This window comes from Paramormyrops kingsleyae, chromosome 22, assembly GCF_048594095.1.
Source record: "Paramormyrops kingsleyae isolate MSU_618 chromosome 22, PKINGS_0.4, whole genome shotgun sequence".
In the NCBI taxonomy this organism is placed as follows: Eukaryota; Metazoa; Chordata; class Actinopteri; order Osteoglossiformes; family Mormyridae; genus Paramormyrops; species Paramormyrops kingsleyae.
This window is the reverse complement of record NC_132818.1, coordinates 6460319-6480047: the sequence shown is the minus strand read 5'-3', so window position 1 is coordinate 6480047 and position 19729 is coordinate 6460319. Positions and strand designations below refer to the sequence as shown.

Sequence of the window (19729 nt, the reverse complement as noted above, 5' to 3'; positions counted from 1 at the left end):
CGCCCTGCAGACGTCACAGCCGCGCCTTATCTGCAGGCTGCTGTTTTCTAGTGAGCTGGAGTATGTCCCCCGCCCCCCCCCCCGCCCCCGCCCGTGACTTGTTCTTAGCAGAACCGTGTCTGGATGCTCTTTTCAGGTTATTAGGTAGTGGAGCAGCACTTGGGTTCGAGATCCGCGTGGCACGCTGTCTCTCTGAGGAATAGCTGACACACAGTTGTCAGCAGAGCCGTGTGTGTGTGTGTGTGTGTGTGTGTGTGTGTGTGTGTGTGTGTGTGTGACCGGTGGGGAGTTAGTTTAAGACTTGTGACTGGTTTCGTTTTTTACTGGAAACCCGCAGCCCTGTTTGTGTTCCCCTGTGCGTTTTGCTGACTCGTCACACAGACTTCAGCTCGGTCTGTCAGGGAAGCCAGGCGGAGGCGGCCGTTAACTGTGTGGAAATCCGTGCAGAGAGCGTCTGAAAGGCAGTAGAACAAAAGCCCTTTGTGAGTGTCAGGAGGAGCGCGATCGCGTTCCTGCACCTTCGTGTAACCTGGGCTGGTGTGGAGGCCTTCCCTCCCGGCACTCTTCAGACGAGTCCTTACAGCCTCCCCCCTCCAAAAAAAGGAGAGGCGCTTGGTCATGTGACTTTCTAAATGCGAGTGTCGCTTTGTGACCAGTTGTGCAGCTGTGTTCTCCATGGCAACCCTGGAACCGCATTAAAGGTCGACCTCACAGACCACAGACCATCACGGATGTCGACCCGATCCTGCTTTGTGTCCGGGGTGAAGATGGCTGCCCGATCCTGCTTTGTGTCCGGGGTCGTGGCTCATTTCCACCTCTCGAGTCTCACAGGCGTGTGGAAGACGGTGTCGGGGCCTTGGCACGGCAGACGGGGCGTGAGGTGTGACCGTGGCGGGTCAGAGGATCCTGGCAGGGATGCAGCACTTTTATGACGCTGTGTAAAAGCCAGAAAGGAATGGAGCTGATAGCCCGGAGCGGACTGGTTTGTGGTGGCGGGGTGACGCCGGGCCTCTGTATGGGCGAGGCTGACCGACATTTATAGCAGTTTGTTAATAATGTATGATCTGTGTTTCTTGAGTGGCGCTGTGGCCCCTGCATGCGTGGCTGAGGAAAGCCCATGTGCTCAGCATTTCCCGGGAGTTCCCAGGCAGACTGTGGCAGTCTGCTTTCTGAATGGCCAGGTCATTTTTGGTACAGCCAATGAAATGCTTGCAGGTTTGTAAATGTTCATAAAAAGCATCTGAGGGCAGAAAAACAATGCATTTTGGGGAAAGGGTGGTACAGAGAGGAGATTAATGGCCCCCCTGAGGAACTTCTCCTTGCTCATTGTCCCTCTATCTGCACCCCTCCAGCCAATGTGGCGGCAGCTGCTGGTGGCTTCATCTACTTCCTGAGCTACATCCCCTACGTGTTCCTGTCGCCACGCTACGACCTTTTGACCCACCCGCAGAAGGTCTCCGCCTGCCTCGTCTCCAACGTCGCCATGGCGATGGGTGCCCAACTGGTGGGCATGTTCGAGGGCAAAGGTGAGAGCCTCCGTGCGGCACGGGGGACGCCGGCTGGCAGGAGATCTCTGATCCCTGCCTGTGTGTTTGGCGCCCACACACACCAGTGACACTACTGCTCAATACGTCTATATGTCTGACGGAGAACTCTGTGTTACAGCATTATTATGTGACGTACAGCAGGGTTCCCCAGTTCCGGTACTGCTGGGCGAGACTGCAACATAATTCAAATATACCTGATTCAGTTCACCAGTGAATTGCCAGGTGTAGTAGGCATGTTGGAGCAGGGAAATCTGCAAGATCAAGCTAGATCAGGGGTGGGCAATCTTATCCGCAAAGGGCCACTGTGTTTGGCGGGTTTTCGCTGAAACTCCCTGATTAGATTACTAATTAGAGGACTGATTGGCTGAAGAGTCCTCACACCTGGGTCTGAACAGCTGACCTAAAGGTCCCCAAAACCTGCACACATGGCCCTTTGTGGATAAGATTGCCCACCCCTCAGCTAGATATTCTGGGCCCCTGACAAAATGTGACCTTACCAGGGTATCCCTGCGTCTCCAATGCCAGAGTGGGCATTTCCTGGCCCTTCGGTGACCCCCCTCTAAGCAGACGGTTCACCGTGGGTCTGACCTCTGGCCTCCAGGGACTGGCATCCAGTGGAGTAACCTCTTTGAGCCGGTGACGGTGGACGACGACTTCTCGCTGGCCCAGGTACTGGGCATGCTGCTGCTGGACGCGCTGCTGTACGGCCTGGTGGCCTGGTACGTGGAGGCCGTCTTCCCTGGGGAGTACGGCGTGCCGCTGCCCTGCTACTTCTTCCTGCTGGTATGTCCCGCACGCCGCTGCCAGTTGGGCCACCTCATCTCTGTAGGCATGATGGGAAAGCCCCCACTCTGGGTGTTACGGGAATGTGTTGCATGAATCAGTTGCTTATATTTCTGTGTCTCCTGCATTTTGGCAGCAAGGTACAGTCACATGTTTTCGCAACAAAGTCTGTGAAGTTTTTAAAATTCCGTGAGAATGTAGGGCGACTCCGCCTGTAAGACCACGACCCCTGACCCTAGCCCTCTGCGATGGGCGCCATGCAGAAGGGCGTACTCTGATTGTCATTCCGAGGATGTGACCCCCCCCCCCCTCCCAGGAGGAAAGCCATAAGTTTTCCCATTACGGAGTTCGAAGGGAACAAGAAGACAATCCCTGAGAGTGACACGCTGACAAGGCCGATGAGGGAACCTTGGGCAAAGCAGGACCAATGACAGTGGGGGTGGGGGGGGGGGGCATTCAGGCCACCCGCCAGGCCTGACACGTGCTTGCGTGAGTGTGGAGTGGAAGGAAATGCTCATCGGGCCAATCAGGAAAGAGCCGCTTATCGTAGCCGGAGCGCTTGGCCGTCGCACTCAGGAAGTGCTCAGAGGACCCCGCCCCCGATCCCCCTTGGAAAAGGGGAGGAGCCACACGGGGTGGGGGGGTAGAGGGGGCTGACCATGCTGACCCTCGTCAGGCTGTCCGCGTATGATTGGGCTCCGTAATCGGACCAGTGCAGGACGCGTTGCACGTCGTCACCATTTCGGATGAATTGGTGGGGGGGGGGCTGCGGTGCTGTGGACAGGCGCTTTCTCCTGCTGCCTTATCAGTAGGTGAAGTATGGGGGGGCAGGTGCCTGACACTGTGACACGTCGGGGGGCCGTTTGTCAGCCCGCTGTTCTCCTCTGCGGCTCCCCCCTCCCTCCCTTCCTGTCCTCTCCTGCTGTGTACGTTTCCCACACTCCTCATCTGTCGGCTGCCCCCCCCCCCCACCCCGCCCTCATTCTCCTTGTGCCGACACCCTTTCCCGAGCCTAACCTCGCACTCATTTTTCCTGCATCCCTCTCTCTTCGCTTGTTTGCACTTTTCCTCGGAAGCAGATCTCTTCCCTCACTCCAGGCACCTGCCTTCATTCATCTGCGGTTCTGCTTCTGGTTTTGAAAGGATAGGCAAGACACCCCCCACCCCGCCATTCCTTATCGAGTTCACTTGTTTATTAATCAGAATATCTCCCAGGCTGGTAACTCAGCTACAGGCGGTATCATACACAGTACAGGATAATAAATAATGAGTAAAAGCGGCAATGCATTCTGGATGCTGCTTACAGAAACGGTCTTGGGCACCGCGGTCCCGCCTGCTTGGCCATAGAGTGTGACCTGGCCCAAGGCGGCTGTGTGTTTATTGTGGCAGTGGTTCTTAAAGAGGAACTGGCAGATCATGTGATTTTACAGAACAGCTGTGATCATGCTCTGTGAAGTTTTCCTGTGTAAGGCATGCGGCAACCATCAAGCACCGTGTGATCTCCCGTCACATGACATCAGTGCTGCAGGACAGTATCCATTCTGGCTGTTACGCCAGTTTAACCGACCTGGACTGTTATAGATCAGCGATGTTTGTTAGGATCCCAGGTAACCTTTCTGCATGGGGTTGAGGGAAATGAGATTTATGGTGAGAGCTGTGTGGATTTTTGTTTTCCTGTAGTGCACTGTCCTTGAGCTTTAAGGTAGCTTTGAAACTTGTCTGTTATAGTGCCACCTTAAGGGTGATTTAGCTGTGGCGCTTTTGGTGAACTTTATTTAAAGTTAAAGCAGCTCTTACTTGAATTGTTACCCCAGTCGTGTTTCTGGTTCATTCTTAGAGAACGTTCAGCTCTCGCAAGAGGATTTCGAATCTCTGGCTCATCAATGCAGCTGAAGTTTCTATTAAATTCATGGATTCCACACTGGAACCCCTCCCCACCCTGCCCCTCCACCTCTGCAGTCGAAACTTGCTGCTGCTCCAGTTCCTTAATGAGCACGCCACCTACTGACCAGTGTCTGAATAGGTGCCGTCGTTCCTCCTTAGCCCTCCTATTGGTGCGGCAGCCCTCGTCTGGCCTCGGTGAAGGAGAAGGAGGAAGAGGAGGATGCAGAGAAGGCTGTGAAGGGCGAGTTCATCGAGGAAGAGCCGTCGGGGCTGGTGTCCGGGATCAAGATCAAGCGCCTGTCTAAGGTGGGGGCCTGGCTGGGGGGGCCGTGTTTGGAGTGACTGCAATCTCAGCCAGCAGGACTAAGGTCATAAAACAGGAATTTGCAAAAGGAAATTGTAAAAACAACCAAAAAGGGGTACAGTTATTCTTCAGTATTACAGTGAGGACACAAGGACCCCAGCCAAAGATGGTTATACACCCTCCCACAAAAACGTAAATAAAACAAAACTACTTGAATTTAAAACGGGGGCGGGGTTAGTCTGGGTGGAGTGTGGCAAGAACAAAAATACTGATCATATAATTATGGGTGAGAGTGTTGGGCACATGAATCATGGGGTGGATTTTGCAGTGATGTGAAGCGGGTCAGAAAGGGCTACCATCTACTGTGAAATTTCCACCAAATTGCCTTCACTGAATATCTGATCTTCTCCGCCATTAAAAATGACACGATGATGAGTCTTTTCCGCTTGCGTTACAGTATGTTTTGGCAACAGTCGCACGTAACAATGGAATAATAACCGTTGAACTGTGAGATGTACACGCCCACCGTTCTTACGCTGTATGATCTTTACAACTACATTATTAAACTGAGATCATGTATAATTAAATACACTGTGCAGTCCTGCTCGAATGCTTTGCTATGTAATATTTATTTGTCATTGTCTTGTGTCTCTAACTCGTCTCGTTCTGTGTGAAGCCGTTTTTACACTCTCAGACAAACAGTATGGCGTTTCACCGCATGATTGCATATTTAGAAATGACTCCAAAGTTGACTTTCTTTGACTTGTGGAATCTGGATACTGGAAAGGTGTCCTGTACACATTGGGCAAATGATTAAGGTTAATCAAGCTGTTTATAAAATTACCATTATCGTTACATTTCAACCTGTACTTTTCGATTATAAAACTCTAACTTTTAAAATAGTAATATAAAAGTACTGTTGCAAAACACAATTAAGTTTAATTCATACATGCATGCATCCATCCATGCATCCATCCAGCCACAATCTCTTCGCCAGCGCAGGGTTCGCATGGGTCCCGCTTAGTACATGTCAGCCTGACCTTTCCGCTCCCCCTCCACCAGGTGTTCAAAGCGGGCAACAAAACTCGGGAGGCAGTGAGGGACCTGACCCTCAACATGTTCGAGGGACAGATCAGCGTTCTGCTCGGCCACAACGGTGCTGGCAAGACGAGCACGCTGTCCATGCTGACTGGTGAGGAGTGAGAGGCCTGTGCACGTGCACACACACACACACACGCACACGCACGCACACACACACGCACACACACACAGGCATGCATGCCTGTAAAAAAGGCATTGCACATAAATGTTCGCATTCCTATGACACTGTGTCCTCCCTGTAGGTCTCTTTCCCCCCACCAGGGGGCGCGCCTACATCAATGGCTATGACATCTGCCAGGACATGGCGCTGGTACGCCGCAGCCTGGGCCTGTGTCCGCAGCATGACGTGCTTTTCGACAACCTCACCGTGCAGGAGCACCTGCTCTTCTATGCCCAGGTGAGTGCCCCCTGCTGGCTGGCTCTCGCCAGCGCATGCCCGTCCGCCCACACACCGTCTCTTAGGCTTTGCTTTCACATGCTCTGCTTTCGCAGCTGAAGGGCTTCCCCCGTCAGAACATCCCCGAGGAGGTGGACCGCACTATCCGCATCCTCAACCTGGAGGACAAGCGGCACGCCCGCTCCAAGACGCTCTCCGGGGGGATGAAGCGCAAGCTGTCCATCGGCATCGCCCTCATCGGCGATTCCAAGGTTGGCCGCTCGTGCTCCGCAGGGCTTCCCTGCGTGGCTCATGCTAGCTCCTTGGAGGGTGAGCCGGCTGTTTCCGGTCGCTGTGGTCATGCCGTGGTCACCGTTCTGGCCGCAGGTGGTGATGTTGGATGAGCCCACGTCGGGCATGGACCCCTCGGCACGCCGGGCCACGTGGGACCTGCTGCAGGGCCAGAAGCGCGGCCGCACCATCCTGCTGACCACCCACTTCATGGACGAGGCCGACCTGCTGGGCGACCGCATCGCCATCATGGCCAACGGGGAGCTGCAGTGCTGCGGATCGCCGCTCTTCCTGAAGAACAAATATGGTGAGAGGGGGCAACTGGGCCGGGGAGGGGGCACGTGGGCAACTGGGCCGGGGAGGGGGCACGTGGGCAACTGGGTCGGGGGAATGAAATCCCAGCATTGGCAGGAGAGACCTTTGGGCCCCTGAGTGAGGCCCCTAGCTTTGCTTATGGGGCCCTGCTCTCTCAAACAATGTACATCACTTTGGATAAACGCATCTGCTAAATAAATAAAATGTCGCGTGAAGATATAAGGATCCCGAAGGCCGTGATTGGACGTGTAAGGTGATGGCAGGGCATGTGCCTGACCTCCTCGTATCACAGGTGCTGGCTACCACATGGTGATAGTGAAGGGTGAGATGTGCAACGTATCGGAGATCAGTCAGCTGGTCCACATGTACGTGCCCAACGCCACGCTGGAGAGCAGTGCCGGTGCAGAGCTCTCCTACATCTTACCCAAGGAGAGCACCAGCCGGTAAGGCCACCGGGCACCGCCCAGGGGGTGCCAGCGAGCTGGCGGAGAGCTGGGTCCTGACGGCCGCCTTGCCTGTCTCCTGCCAGGTTTGAGTTGCTGTTTGCGGAGCTGGAGATGAACCGAGAGGAGCTGGGTATCGCCAGCTACGGAGCCTCTGTCACCACCATGGAAGAGGTTTTCCTCAGGTCTGCATCTATGCTCTTAAACCTTGTGGGATTTGAAACCATAACGCGTCAGTTAGTCCAGTCTGACAGTCGCAGCATCGAGGCATTGTGGGATATCCCAGCTGAGATGTTTGTGACTGCCCTTCATGGTGTTCTACTGCTGGTGTTTGGTGTTAAACGTGTGGCTCACGGCACGCACAGGCCTACGTCTGACCCCATTCTCATTTGAACCCGTGTCTGAGCCCTTTACTCCTTCCTTTGTATTCTCCACCCCTGGCTCGAACCCTGAGCCGTTCAGGGCGTGTGTCCCATGTGAGCCCCACCTCTGTGTGACTCCCGTGGGGGCGCTCTCACAGCTCTGACCTGTGCGGTAAAAGCACAGGCTGTGCTCATCGTCCCTGGTTTCCTTGCTGTCTTGTTGCTTCACCCAGAGCTTCATTTTCAAGCACCAGGCAAAAGGGGGGCAGGTGGCCTGGGACTCATGCGTCTATGCAGTCCTCCTTCCTGGGGGCTGTGTTTTAAACCCCCCCCCCACACACAATTTTTGGAAAACTGCCCTTATATGGTGGAATTTATAAAACGAGGTGCTGCTGCTATTTAAGTGAGCAAAGGAGGTCTTTCTGTCCTGTTCATTGTTCCTTTTTGGACATTAAGGGCTGATCCTCACTGGTTACAGTGTTTGCTTCAGGCTGGATACAGACTTTGCTGATGTCAGCAGTTTGCACAAACTGCATTTTTTCCATTATTAGTGTCAAATGAGGAAGATGATGACCCCTGAACTCCACTGAACACTCGTTAAAGGGTTATGTGTGTCTGTGTGCGTGCGCCTGTCTTCTCGCAGGGTGGGGAAGCTGGTCGACTCCAGCCTGGACATTGAGGCCATCCAGCTGCCGCCGCTGCAGTACCAGCACGAGCGCAGGTCACATGACTGGTCCATGGACGATGGCAGCAGCATCAGCAGCCTCACCGACGTGACGGACTTCACCGACAGTGGGACTCTCATCCTGGAGGACTGCTCCAACATCAAGCTCAATGCAGGGGTGAGCTCTCTGGGGGGGGGGGCACTGGGCTGGGATATCAGGGCCTGGGGCTCCTGAGACCAGCCGGATGAGACGCCTTTTAATTAGCACCTGACTGACACCTGAAATATTGGGTGAGCCCCCCCCCCCCCCCACCCCAGGAGAGGAGCAGCCTCGACACTCTGTCTGTTCAGTCATGTTCAGTTCAATTCTGTTGTCATTATAGTATACAAAGGCACGCAAATATCTTGTGTCTTGTGCCTCCTAGAATTGGTGCAGCAAATTTAAAGTAGAATAATACTATAGAAATACAAACCATAATAGAATATAGATAGCACCTAATAGAAATATAAACCATAATAGAATATAAATAGCACCTAATAGAAATATAAACCATAATAGAATATAAATAGCACCTAATAGAAATATAAACCATAATAGAATATAAATAGCACCTAATAGAAATACAAACCAGATGCCTGACCCCTCCCCCCCCCCCTCCTCGGCCCCCTCACAGGTGAGGCTGTACCTGCAGCAGTATTACGCCATGTTCCTGAAGAGGGCGCTGTACACCTGGCGGAACTGGAAGGTGATCGTGGCGCAGTTCCTGGTGCCGCTGGTGTTCACCGTGCTGTCGCTGGTGGTGGCACGCTCCCTGCCCGGCCACGGCGACTCGGCCCCGCTGGACCTGATGCTGAGCCGCTACGGCCCCACCGTCGTGCCCGTGGCCGGGGCCAACTCGGAGCCGGCGGCGGCCAGCCTGGCCGCGATGTACGCCGGGCAGCTGGCGGAGCAGGAGGGCCGCGCGGAGGACGTCTCTGGTGAGCGGTCTTACAGGAGCCTCCTCACCGCGTAACGGCAGGGAATAATCACCTTTCCTACAGAGAACCACAGACGAAAGTGCTTGTGATTATAAGCCGGTTTGTTTCTCAAGCTACATACAGGAATATTAACAATTTCCTCTTTTGTGGCCCCCTACCTCGGCTAGACCTCCCCGAGTTTGTGCTCCGTCGGGCCGAAGATGAGGGCGGAGCTTTTAACGAGCACTGCGTGGTGGGCGTGTCCTTCCGTGGCCACCTGCTGAGCTCTGTGGAGGCTATAGCCTACTTCAACAACCAGGGGTACCACACTCCCGCCACGGCTCTGCTGCTGCTGGACAGCGCCCTCTACAGGCTGCTGGCGGGGCCCAACGCCTCCATCCATGCATCCAACTACCCAATGCCACGCAACATCTCGGAGAAGGCGCAGAGCCAGCTGACAGAGTGTGTACGGGGATACGGCCTCAGCCTTGAGCAGGGTGTTAGTGCGGATCAGTCCGCTTATGCTGCGGCGCTGAGCCCCGAGTGCCCTGACTAAACGAGACTACGGTGGCCCAGAAGTGCAAAACGTTAAGAAAACTAAAAAAATTATTATAATTTAAAATTAAATGCATAAAAGTGTTAAGAAAATGGATAAGAAATCCTTTAGGAATTTTTCTGTGGTGTTGGCTTGCCATCCTGCCAGTGGGTGGCGCTGTGAATTGTCTCCTCCTCCTCCTCCTCCTCTCGAACCAGGGGTCAGACGGGCTTCGCCATCGCCATTAACCTGATGTACGGCATGGCCTCCCTGTCCAGCACCTTCGCTCTGCTCCTGGTCACCGAGCGCTCCATCAAATCCAAGCACGTCCAGCAAGTCAGCGGCGTCTACCTGTCCAATTTCTGGTTCTCTGCACTCCTCTGGGACCTGATCAACTTCATGCTGCCCTGTGTTCTGATGCTGGTCAGTGGTGCCCCCCTGTGGCCATTTTTTTTTTACTGCACCCATGTATCACATGGCGGCGTGTATTTCGCCTTAAGGTTGATTTGTACTTCTGTGTCACATCAAATAATGCATAAAATGTGAATCTGTAGTGCTTTGACATTTTTTTCAAATTTGTCTCCAGAAAGTTTGGAGCAGCACAAATATAGTCAGGGCTTAACAAACGGATACTTTGTTACATGTTCTATTCAACAATTGAATATATCGCAGGTTGGGAAGACAATACATGCAACATCCAAACCTATCAGTACGCGTTTTGGCGGTATGGTTGCTAAGCAACACTAGTATAAATGCTTGTGATGGTGCTGGCCGCTTGGGTAGCTCACGGCGTAGCCTTGAGCGAGCTCGCTACTGCCCCCTGCAGGTGGTGTTCTGGGCCTTTGGGGTGCACGCCTTCACCAGGGAGACCCACCTGGTGGACGTGCTGCTGATGCTGCTGCTGTACGGCTGGGCCGTGGTGCCCCTCATGTACCTGCTGAGCTTCCTGTTCTCCACGGCGGCCACAGCCTACACGCGCCTCACCGTCTTCAACATGGTCAGCGGCACCGCCTCCTTCCTGGCCGTCACCATCATGACCATCCCTGGTGAGGCTGCCTGCTCACGTCTCCTGCCTTCAAAATGGCCAATCTCGCCGTCTTGTTATTGTCGTAGAGGCTGGTTTTTTTAAAAAGTCCCGCTCTCAGTGGAGGTGTTGCTCTCCCTGGCCCAGAGCTGCACCTGGAGCACCTCTCTTGGGTCCTGGACAAGGTGTTCCTCTTATTCCCAAACTACTGCCTGGGCATGTCCTTCTGCCAGTTCTACCAGAACTACGAGGTCATCAGCTTCTGCACTTCCAGCCCCATCGCCGAGTCCTTCTGCAAGGTCTTCAGTAAGTCCACCAGTGGGCATGGAGTGGCTGTATCCATGACGACAACGTCGGGGGTGGGTGGTGGGTGCGTCGTAAGGCTTAACGTAACCATAGCGAGAGTGTATACTATACACCCAACTATACTGTAGTTCAGACGGTTATGACTGCTTATGAAATGTGCGGCTGAATTCACAGGTAATTTGCTAACTAAAAACATGTCAGGGTCCCCCCTCAGTGAAGAGAAATTTTCTTTATTTGCCGAGAAAATGCGCTCGACAATTTGAGTCCTCCATGCAGGCGAGCGCGTGTATCTACAGCAAGAGGCGCTTGAGGAAAACGTGGGGAGCAGCATAAGGTCTGGCTGTGTTTACTGAGGGCAAGAGGAAACAGAGATTCATTTTGCAGAAGTACTGAGTGCAGGAAACAGCTGAATGCACGGATTGGGTGCCTGAGGAATTCCAGGCTCCTCTGATTGGCTCGCGCAGCGTAACCGGCGGCCGAGGATCCGGGACGCCTCACGCCGCTGATGCTAACCGCTGCCACCGTCTCTCGCTTTCAGATCTCACGTATCAGGAAAACTACTTCTCCATGTCGGAGCCCGGGATCGGCCGCTTCCTCGTGGCCATGTCTGTTCAGGGCGTGGTCTTCATCACACTGCTCTTCGTCATCGAGCTGCAGTGCATTCGCACGCTGCGCCGCCTGCTCAGCGCCCTCTGCAGGAGGCGGCAGAAGGTGACATGGGGGGGGGGGGGGGTTGAGGCATCGAGGGAAATCAATACAAAGCAGCATGTTTGTTCACGTGACTTAAATTCTGCTGATAGACTTTAATGTAACCGCTATGTAATTCTAACATGCTGATGAATACGGTGTGGAAAAGGAGCTGGACCTGGTGTGGTGGATCATGAGTTACTCTGTGATAACTATATATGGTAACTACGTACTGTACCGTAATATACTTTGAGTCAATTAATGAATAAGATTGCGCCACAAAGTACTGTCTGCGTTCGCCGTTATCAGCCATTGTATTTAACCAGAATTTTGAATATACAGTTATTGGCTTTATGCCAGTCTGTTCGTAAGTGCAGGTTGTCCGTAAGTCAGACGTTCTTACCCTGCGGACCAGCTGTAGCCTGGCGCTTGCCTGTCTGAACGGTGGCGCCCTCTGGTGCCCCCTGAGTGTACGAGCCTCCTCGGTGTATCTCTGGGGTCCAGATGCTGCTGCTGGGGGCTTCCTCACTCCAGCCGGAGGACCGAGACGTGGCGGAGGAGCGCAAGCGGGTGCTGGAGTGCCAGCCGGCCGTGGAGTCAATGGTGGGCAGCCCACTGGTCCTGCAGGAGCTGACCAAGGTACGGCGGCGTGCGGAGGCGCGGGAGGCTGACCTCGGTCAGGCGGTAATGCGCGGATGGCGGCTCTTCCTGGGCTGTTCTGCTCTCTGAGCTCCTGCTGCTTCTATACAAGGCCGCCTATAAAGGGGAAATGGGGAACACTTTCAGGGATCCAGACACTAGGGGGAGCTCATGAGAAAAGCTGTGTGGGGTTAGCTTTAATAGTTATGGTAAGCTTAAGTTTGGGGGGGACATCAGCAGAATTTTTAAGGGGGCCTTGCCCTGCCTCTATAATGTGTGAAGACTTACAGCAGTGTTTATAAATGTCCACCAACCAAGCTGTCTGTTAAGGACCCAAAGGACTGACCAATCAGCAGCCTTGGGTGGAGCTGTCCCTGTGAAGGTTCTGGAATGTGCTCAGGAGGGTCTGACATCTGTCTGTTAGCAAGTTAAGGTCATGATTACACAGGGCAACTTTTTGAGCAATGTTGCCGGGCAATTACCAAGCAGATGAGACGAAGGGCAACTGGATCTGGCTGATCGTGAAAAGTTGCCCACTGCCAATCAGAGTTTTTCAAATAGAAATTTGTCACCCAGTATCAATGAGAAAGTGCCTGAGCAACGCTGGTCAGCAACATCGTCCAGCCAGATTGTTCAAGAAGTCACCCTGTGTATAATCACCCTAAGACTGTGACGTAAGGGGCACTGTTTCCTAACCCAGGCCTCTGGGACTCACAGACGGTCGAAGTTTTTGCCCCTCAGAGAACTGGATTGGGAGACACTGCTGGAAGGCGTCAGACCGTTGTGGCTGTTGCATGTACACAGGCTCGTACACGCGTGTTAGGCCATGTAGTGAGAGGCCGGTTGCTCCCGCAGGTGTACAGCAGTGGAGCCGCCCTGCTGGCCGTGGACAGACTGTCTCTGGCTGTGGGCAAAGGCGAGTGCTTTGGCCTGCTGGGATTCAACGGGGCTGGGAAGACCACTACCTTCAAGATGCTGACGGGAGACGAGACGGTGACCGCGGGGGACGCCTACATCGACGGCTACAGCGTCCTGAGGGACATCAAGAAGGTCTGAGGGCGCCTGCGCAGACATCCGACAGCCCGATGGTTAATGAGCGGCGCGTGAGGCAGGGTCTGACCTTTCAGTGTGTGTGATGCACAGGTACAGCAGCGCATTGGCTACTGTCCGCAGTTCGACGCCCTCCTGGAGCACATGACCGGCCGCGAGACGCTGTGCATGTACGCGCGGCTGCGCGGCATCCCCGAGCGCTACGTGGCAGCCTGCGTGGAGAACGTGCTGCGCTCGCTGCTGCTGGAGCCGCACGCCGACAAGCTGGTGCGCAGCTACAGGTGCGGCTCTCCTCGTGCTTAAGAAGGCCACGTCGGCCACGCCCACAGCAACGGCAAACCAATCACGATGCACATGATGCCCATGTGACCCCAACCACTGTGAAAATTCAACCTTAGTTTCAGGCCTGTGTTGTGGAAGGCTTCTGTGCTAGATACTCCTATTCTGTGTGGACAGTAACGTAATACTCCGTCTGTCCGTCCGTCCGTCCGTCCATCCCGACCTGCTTATCCTGGCCAGGGTTGCAGGCAGTGTAATACTCCGTAATCATAAATAAATAACTAGTTATCAAGTAAATGTAAAGTATTTATCTAATTATTCATGCGAGTTTCCTTACTGTTCCTTACTGTTGCCGGTGCCTCAGCCACCGTAAAATCCTTGGCCTGTGTCTCTGCCTCGTGACCCTGAGCCCTAAACGTCCCACTTTTCTGCAGTGGGGGCAACAAGAGGAAGCTGAGTGCAGGCATGGCGCTGATCGGAGGCCCCCCCGTCATCTTCCTGGACGAGCCGTCCACGGGCATGGACCCGGTGGCCCGCCGACTGTTGTGGGACGCGGTGAGCCGCACCAGGGAGCTGGGCAAGGCCATCATCATCACCTCACACAGGTCTGTCCCAGAATGCCCTGCGGCAGCCGCACCTTTAACACCAATCACTGCAGCCCCTTTCAGAACGTTTAACATGTGTCACATTGCAGAGAGACATTCAGCCATACAGATACCATAAGGCAGCTTTAAAAGGACAGATGGTGACTGCAGAGGGAAATAAACAGTGAGGGGTTAGGACACCGATTGTGAAACCGGAAGGTTGTTGGCTTAGATCCCATGGTCGGCAGAACGGGACCCTTAACCCCAGCTGCTCCAGGGACTGTCTGATCCTGCTCTCTCAGCTATAGATCATGTTGAATACAAGCATCTGCTCAATAAGCAATTGTGATTTGTTATACTTTTTTAAGTGTACTGAAGGCTTCATGGCTTCATGGTGGTCAGTGGTCTAATTTGATTGATCTTCCCGCCCCGTTCTGCAGCATGGAGGAGTGCGAGGCCCTGTGCACCAGGCTGGCAGTCATGGTCAATGGCCAGTTCAAATGCCTTGGCAGCCCCCAGCACCTGAAGAGCAAGTTTGGCAGCGGCTATACGCTGCTGGCTAAGGTCCGCCTGGAGGAGGAGGAGGAGATGGACCTGCAGCTCTTCAAGGACTTCATCGAGAGCACTTTCCCTGGTCAGTGTGTATGCGTTTGGTAGCCGATTTGTGCGATTGCACCCCCAGTCCTATAGGTGGCAGAATAATTCTTGCTGCTTATCAAAGACTCTCTTTGATCAGAGATATTCCAGGACTGTCTTGGGGTCATTAACTTTAGTTTGGACTTCCATGTTTTATTATCTCAAATTAGAATAATACAAACAGTATGTAGTTAAAAAGCGATAACTTCGCTGTCAATTATACAGTGTTTAGTCTTGTGTCGGAGAAACTTGGCTGTTTGACAGCTGTAGTGGAATACTGTCTAACATGAAGCAGCGGATCGCGCCTGAAAGTGTGCCACTGATTACAGGCAGCATGCTGAAGGATGAGCACCAGGGCATGGTGCACTACCACCTGACCGACAAGACCCTCACCTGGGCGCAGGTACCGGCTCTCCGCCTCCCTTTCCGTGCAGCTTCCCTGGTCCTCTCCCTGATGGCGCGTGACGTGACTGCCCCCTACAGGACGTTGGTGAGCCCTGTCCTCATGGCTGTTTTTCCTGTCCCCAGGTTTTTGGGACCCTGGAAGCAGCCAAAGAGAAATACAGGTTGGAGGATTACTGTGTGAGTCAGATCTCCCTGGAGCAGGTCTTCCTGAGCTTCGCCCAGTTCCAGCACTGCGCCGAGGGCAGCCGGAAATGAAGCGGAGCCCCCCCACTTCGTGCCACTGCAGGCCCTGTCACAGCATGCCAGGCAGCTAGAACAGCCCTGGGCTCCTCTGTCCTCTCACATGCGGCTGCAGTTATAAATGCAGACACTCACACACACACATGCACACTGACATATTGCGCCGAAATGCGCAGGCCTTCAGGGCCGCGTCGTCCCAGACCAGGGGCAGCGTCCACACTACACAGGGTGGCTGTTTATCTGTCACGGCCTCTGGGACCGACCCCCCGGTCGGAGCAAGACGTCCGGATCCTAGGCGTCGCTCAGCGCTGGTTTGTCTGATCTCTGTGACTGTTTTGAGGCCAAACGAGGAAGCCTTTCTCTTTTCCAGACTTATGAAGCGCTTGTTTCGAAGACCTTGTTTACCACTGGATGTGAGGTGGATAATGCATATTATAGCTTGCGTTTGCGTGTGTCAGCGAGAGAGAAGCAGAGAACTCGCATTCGTTTTTGTGCTTTTGGTTTCTTTGTCGGTCATTTCCAGCGGCTTCTCTATTCTCTCTTAGCAGTAAGGAGATGTGCAATTCACTACCTTTAGCCGTCTGTAAAAGTTCACATGCCACGTGATGTTTGACACACAACGTGCATGTTTGTTTTTTTTTTATATGTTTTTTTTAATCAAGTTCGCCATGAGTCCATCCTTAACCTTCGGGCTTTCCGATCACCCAGTGAATATCCTGCCCAAAGCTAATCTATCAGGCTGTAAATACTTCTGTAGTTGTTTGTAAATATTACGAAGAACTGTAGCTCTTCCCAACCAGATAACAGATTAGTAATTATTGGGAGGGAATAGAGGGGACCTGCATGTCAGGGATACTTTGAAACCGCATTCTTTACCATATCCTGGCTTCCAAAATACAGCCTTAGACGTCTGAGTCAAGGACCGGCTCCACCCTGTCGTCACCAGTACAAGGAGGTGCATCGCAGGACCCAGTGGCCTGCAGGAGAGCCGTGAAGCCGTGGAGATATTCAAGCCTGCGACTAGTGCACAAGTCCTCCTAGTGCACAAGTCCTCCTAGTGCACAAGTCCTCCTAGTGCACAAGTCCTCCTAGTGCACAAGTCCTCCTAGTGCACAAGTCCTCCTAGTGCAGGTTCTAGTAAACAGTGATGACATGTCCGTGGGAGGGGTTCCCCACTGCACCGTGGACACCCTTCTGTAGTCATGCTGTAGATGCTTTATAAATGCATATAAATATACATTTTCAGGGAACTCAATGGCCCATGACATTTATACAAGAAACATTCATCTGAGCACCCAGTCAAGTCTTGTTTGTTTTTTTTTTTTGTTTGTATTTATCAGTGGACCATACTGTAATAGTTTTATTTTCGGCATTATGTCTTACTCCACGGGTCTGTGTTTACATGTGCTCGTCGATGTTGTTTGTGTGCCGTGGGACTGCCATGCCAAATTTCCTCCACAATACAAATCCTTCCTCCTGTCAGCTGGTCGGCCAATGATACAACCGTACGCCTCCAGTTCACCGGTGACGTGTCACAAATTCACCCTCTATGGTGGCAGAAGCAAGCGTTTACACGAATGACATACGCCGCCGAATGGTTTAGACAAGGTGCGTTTTCATTATTAGAAAAAATTGTTTACATTTAGCTTGATAGTATAACTGACATTTTTTATTAGATTATTAATGTGTATTTAGCTTGATAGCAGCAGCCAGTGTTTACATTAATAAAATACATTGACAAATGTTTTTAAAAAGATATCTGGGTTACATGTAATATATTTAGGTTTACAATTGAATGCATAGTGGTAAAGCAAAATCCCTCCTACAATCAATTTATAAAGGTGATAGTCATCAAATTCATGCCAAGTTAACATACAGTAATATTCAATGACAGGTTGCTATGGCGAGAGGTAAGGAAGGAGCATGTGCTGATTACCCACCACGCGACGAACCATACTTCAACAAAACGTATCAGTGAATCAATTATTTTTGAGCTAGACATACAGTTGTAATTGATCAGGCAGCTGATCGACACCTCACAGGAGGAAAGGATTTGGTTGGCGGAAGGAATGTCACATGACAGGTCCATGTTTCACTATTGGTTACCCAAAACACCTAGTAACACTATGTGTATGTACCTAGTTATCATCTGACAATTGCATGTTGGTGAGAAATTACTACTCTTTCCTCTCCATCTTCATTTCGCTGCTGTTGGTTTAACTTTTTGAAAATACGTGAAGCCATCCATCTTATTTCAGCTGGAAGCTACTGAGGTCCTACCAAGTCAGGCGAGGTTTGCTGTGTATGACTTTGTTATCTGTACTGGACGGAGTGACTGGTCCCTGATGCTTCATGCATAAAACGGGCTCGGGGAGGGGGGGCAGCATTATGTTTGCTTTACCCGGCTGTCCAGGTCTTCCATCTTGAAACCCTGGGTTGTTGTGACTGATTGTGGTGGTTTATGCAACGTAACGCCATCGGCGTCAAACCCAGTACCCCTGCATTCCGCCTTGCATTCTGCCATTTGTCAGAAGTATGTTTCTGGTATGTGTTTGCCTTTGCGGGGTGGGACGCTGTACCCATGATCAGAAGGTCGTCTGTTTAAATCCCGTGGCTAACTGAGTGATGTCACTGTTGGGCCCTTCAGCGAGGCCCTTAACCCCCCATTATTACAGGGTTACTGGTTGACCCTCCTTCCTCAGTTGTATGTCACTTTGGATAACAGCTTCCACTAAATAAATGTAAAGTTCCATCCCAAGTGACTGTAATGCTGTTGCAGTCTTCCTGCAATTTTTTAAATTTTTATTTGTTTTTTAATATGCCATGGGAAGTGAGATTGCGTTCCAGGATCACAGTCAGCCGCAAGCCCTGATCTCAGAACAGTACTACAATGTTTTGGACACTAACACTTTTAAAATTTTATTATCATCATCATAATTATTTTAATACTGCATCACTGAACTCTGCATTTCCTTACTGACTGCACCCAGCATGTCTTCACAGCAAATGTCACATCACTGCACAGTTACAGTGAAACGTCTTTCTTGCCGAACCTCCATGTCGTCGAAAATGAGTTGGATGTGTCTGCAGACGGCCTACCTATACCTGGCTGGCACTCTGTATGTGGGCGAAGCAAGGCCTCAAGCAGGCCTGCTGGGTGGAGGGGCGGGGGCATCCTGCTTCAGGACCTTCATATGCTCTCTTCATTCACTGACGCATCCCTGAGGAAGCTTTGGGACTTTAGAAGAAGCTGAGAGATCAGCATCCCTCACACTCTGATTAATGGGCTTCAGACACGGTGCTTTTATCGTTTGGGACTTTTTTTGTTTGTTTTGCAGAACTTACCTTAAAAAAAATCTTGAAAGCTTGATGGTTGTAATGGAAAAAAAATGCAAAACGGTACCATACTGAAAAAGGGAACTAACATTATTGTGATATAACTTACTAGATACATGTTGTCTACAATGAATGTATTGCTATTATTTTTTAAAATAAACCTGCTTTGTGTAAAATGAAGAGGCCTGGCCAATTGTTTCTTTGACTTTACCCAGCTGGTGTTGTTTTGAGATAATTATTAACAATTAATCTGGGTTTTAAGAAAAGAGATGGAACCTGGTTCATAATCTCACCCTCTAATTAATTGTTTAATGTATGCAGCTCTGTGTCTTTACCCTAACAAGTATTAACCAGTAAAACAAGTATGGAATAAATGTGGGTGGGGGGCACCGTTAGCGGCCCCAAATGTTAATGGGGGCCAAGTCTGAGCCCTGAGCCCTGTCCCGAGCCCCTGAGCCCTGTCCTGCATGCAGGCAGCCTGGTCGCTCTAATCTGTTAACATGGGCGGCAAAATGAAAATTCCATACTTCCCATAGCTGTGATGCACACGCCACGCATCCATTGTGTTCCAGGGTTCACGTTTTTCTGATCATGACCAAATTGTGAAAATAATGTGAGAAGCGTTGAAATGGAAAGAGACATAATTTGACTTTTCTTTATCCTTCCATTATCGTACAAATGTGCTCATCCCCCCCCCCCCCCCACACACACACACACACTGTAAGAGGACGGCTGTTTCTTTTTGTGTGTTGTTCTTTTTCCTTATTTATTACTTTAACTTATGCTGCTAAGCGGTTTTTCACTGTTTTTGTAATAGTGACAATAAAGATCTATCTTATCTTAATCACAGGGTGGCCAACTCTCACACATCTGGCGTGACACTGTCAGACTTTCTGACTCTTACGTTCATACAAGAAATCTTACTGCAAATCAATATCATTAAATTAGCTACATCAAAAGTGTTGGCATAATTTGCAAAGC

At 51.7% G+C, this 19729-nt stretch overlaps 1 protein-coding gene across 2 annotated transcripts in view; it reads left to right on the top strand.

Annotated features, from left to right (window-relative positions):
• abca3b (ATP-binding cassette, sub-family A (ABC1), member 3b) overlaps positions 1-18928 on the top strand; it is a 28892-nt gene extending 9964 nt beyond the window's left edge. For both annotated transcript variants that reach the window (XM_023810628.2, XM_023810630.2), the window contains exons 9-31: positions 1353-1526; positions 2149-2330; positions 4374-4520; positions 5581-5710; positions 5862-6016; positions 6112-6267; positions 6383-6593; positions 6894-7044; positions 7131-7229; positions 8050-8248; positions 8745-9048; positions 9216-9489; positions 9781-9985; positions 10389-10608; positions 10734-10892; positions 11431-11603; positions 12084-12218; positions 13074-13268; positions 13362-13549; positions 13982-14152; positions 14572-14765; positions 15097-15170; positions 15296-18928. In XM_023810628.2, coding sequence (XP_023666396.2) covers positions 1353-1526; positions 2149-2330; positions 4374-4520; positions 5581-5710; positions 5862-6016; positions 6112-6267; positions 6383-6593; positions 6894-7044; positions 7131-7229; positions 8050-8248; positions 8745-9048; positions 9216-9489; positions 9781-9985; positions 10389-10608; positions 10734-10892; positions 11431-11603; positions 12084-12218; positions 13074-13268; positions 13362-13549; positions 13982-14152; positions 14572-14765; positions 15097-15170; positions 15296-15427 — 4028 coding nt within the window. In that variant the 3' untranslated portion in view covers positions 15428-18928. The remainder of the gene's footprint in view (positions 1-1352; positions 1527-2148; positions 2331-4373; positions 4521-5580; positions 5711-5861; positions 6017-6111; positions 6268-6382; positions 6594-6893; positions 7045-7130; positions 7230-8049; positions 8249-8744; positions 9049-9215; positions 9490-9780; positions 9986-10388; positions 10609-10733; positions 10893-11430; positions 11604-12083; positions 12219-13073; positions 13269-13361; positions 13550-13981; positions 14153-14571; positions 14766-15096; positions 15171-15295) is intronic.
• The last annotated feature ends 801 nt before the right edge of the window (positions 18929-19729 follow it).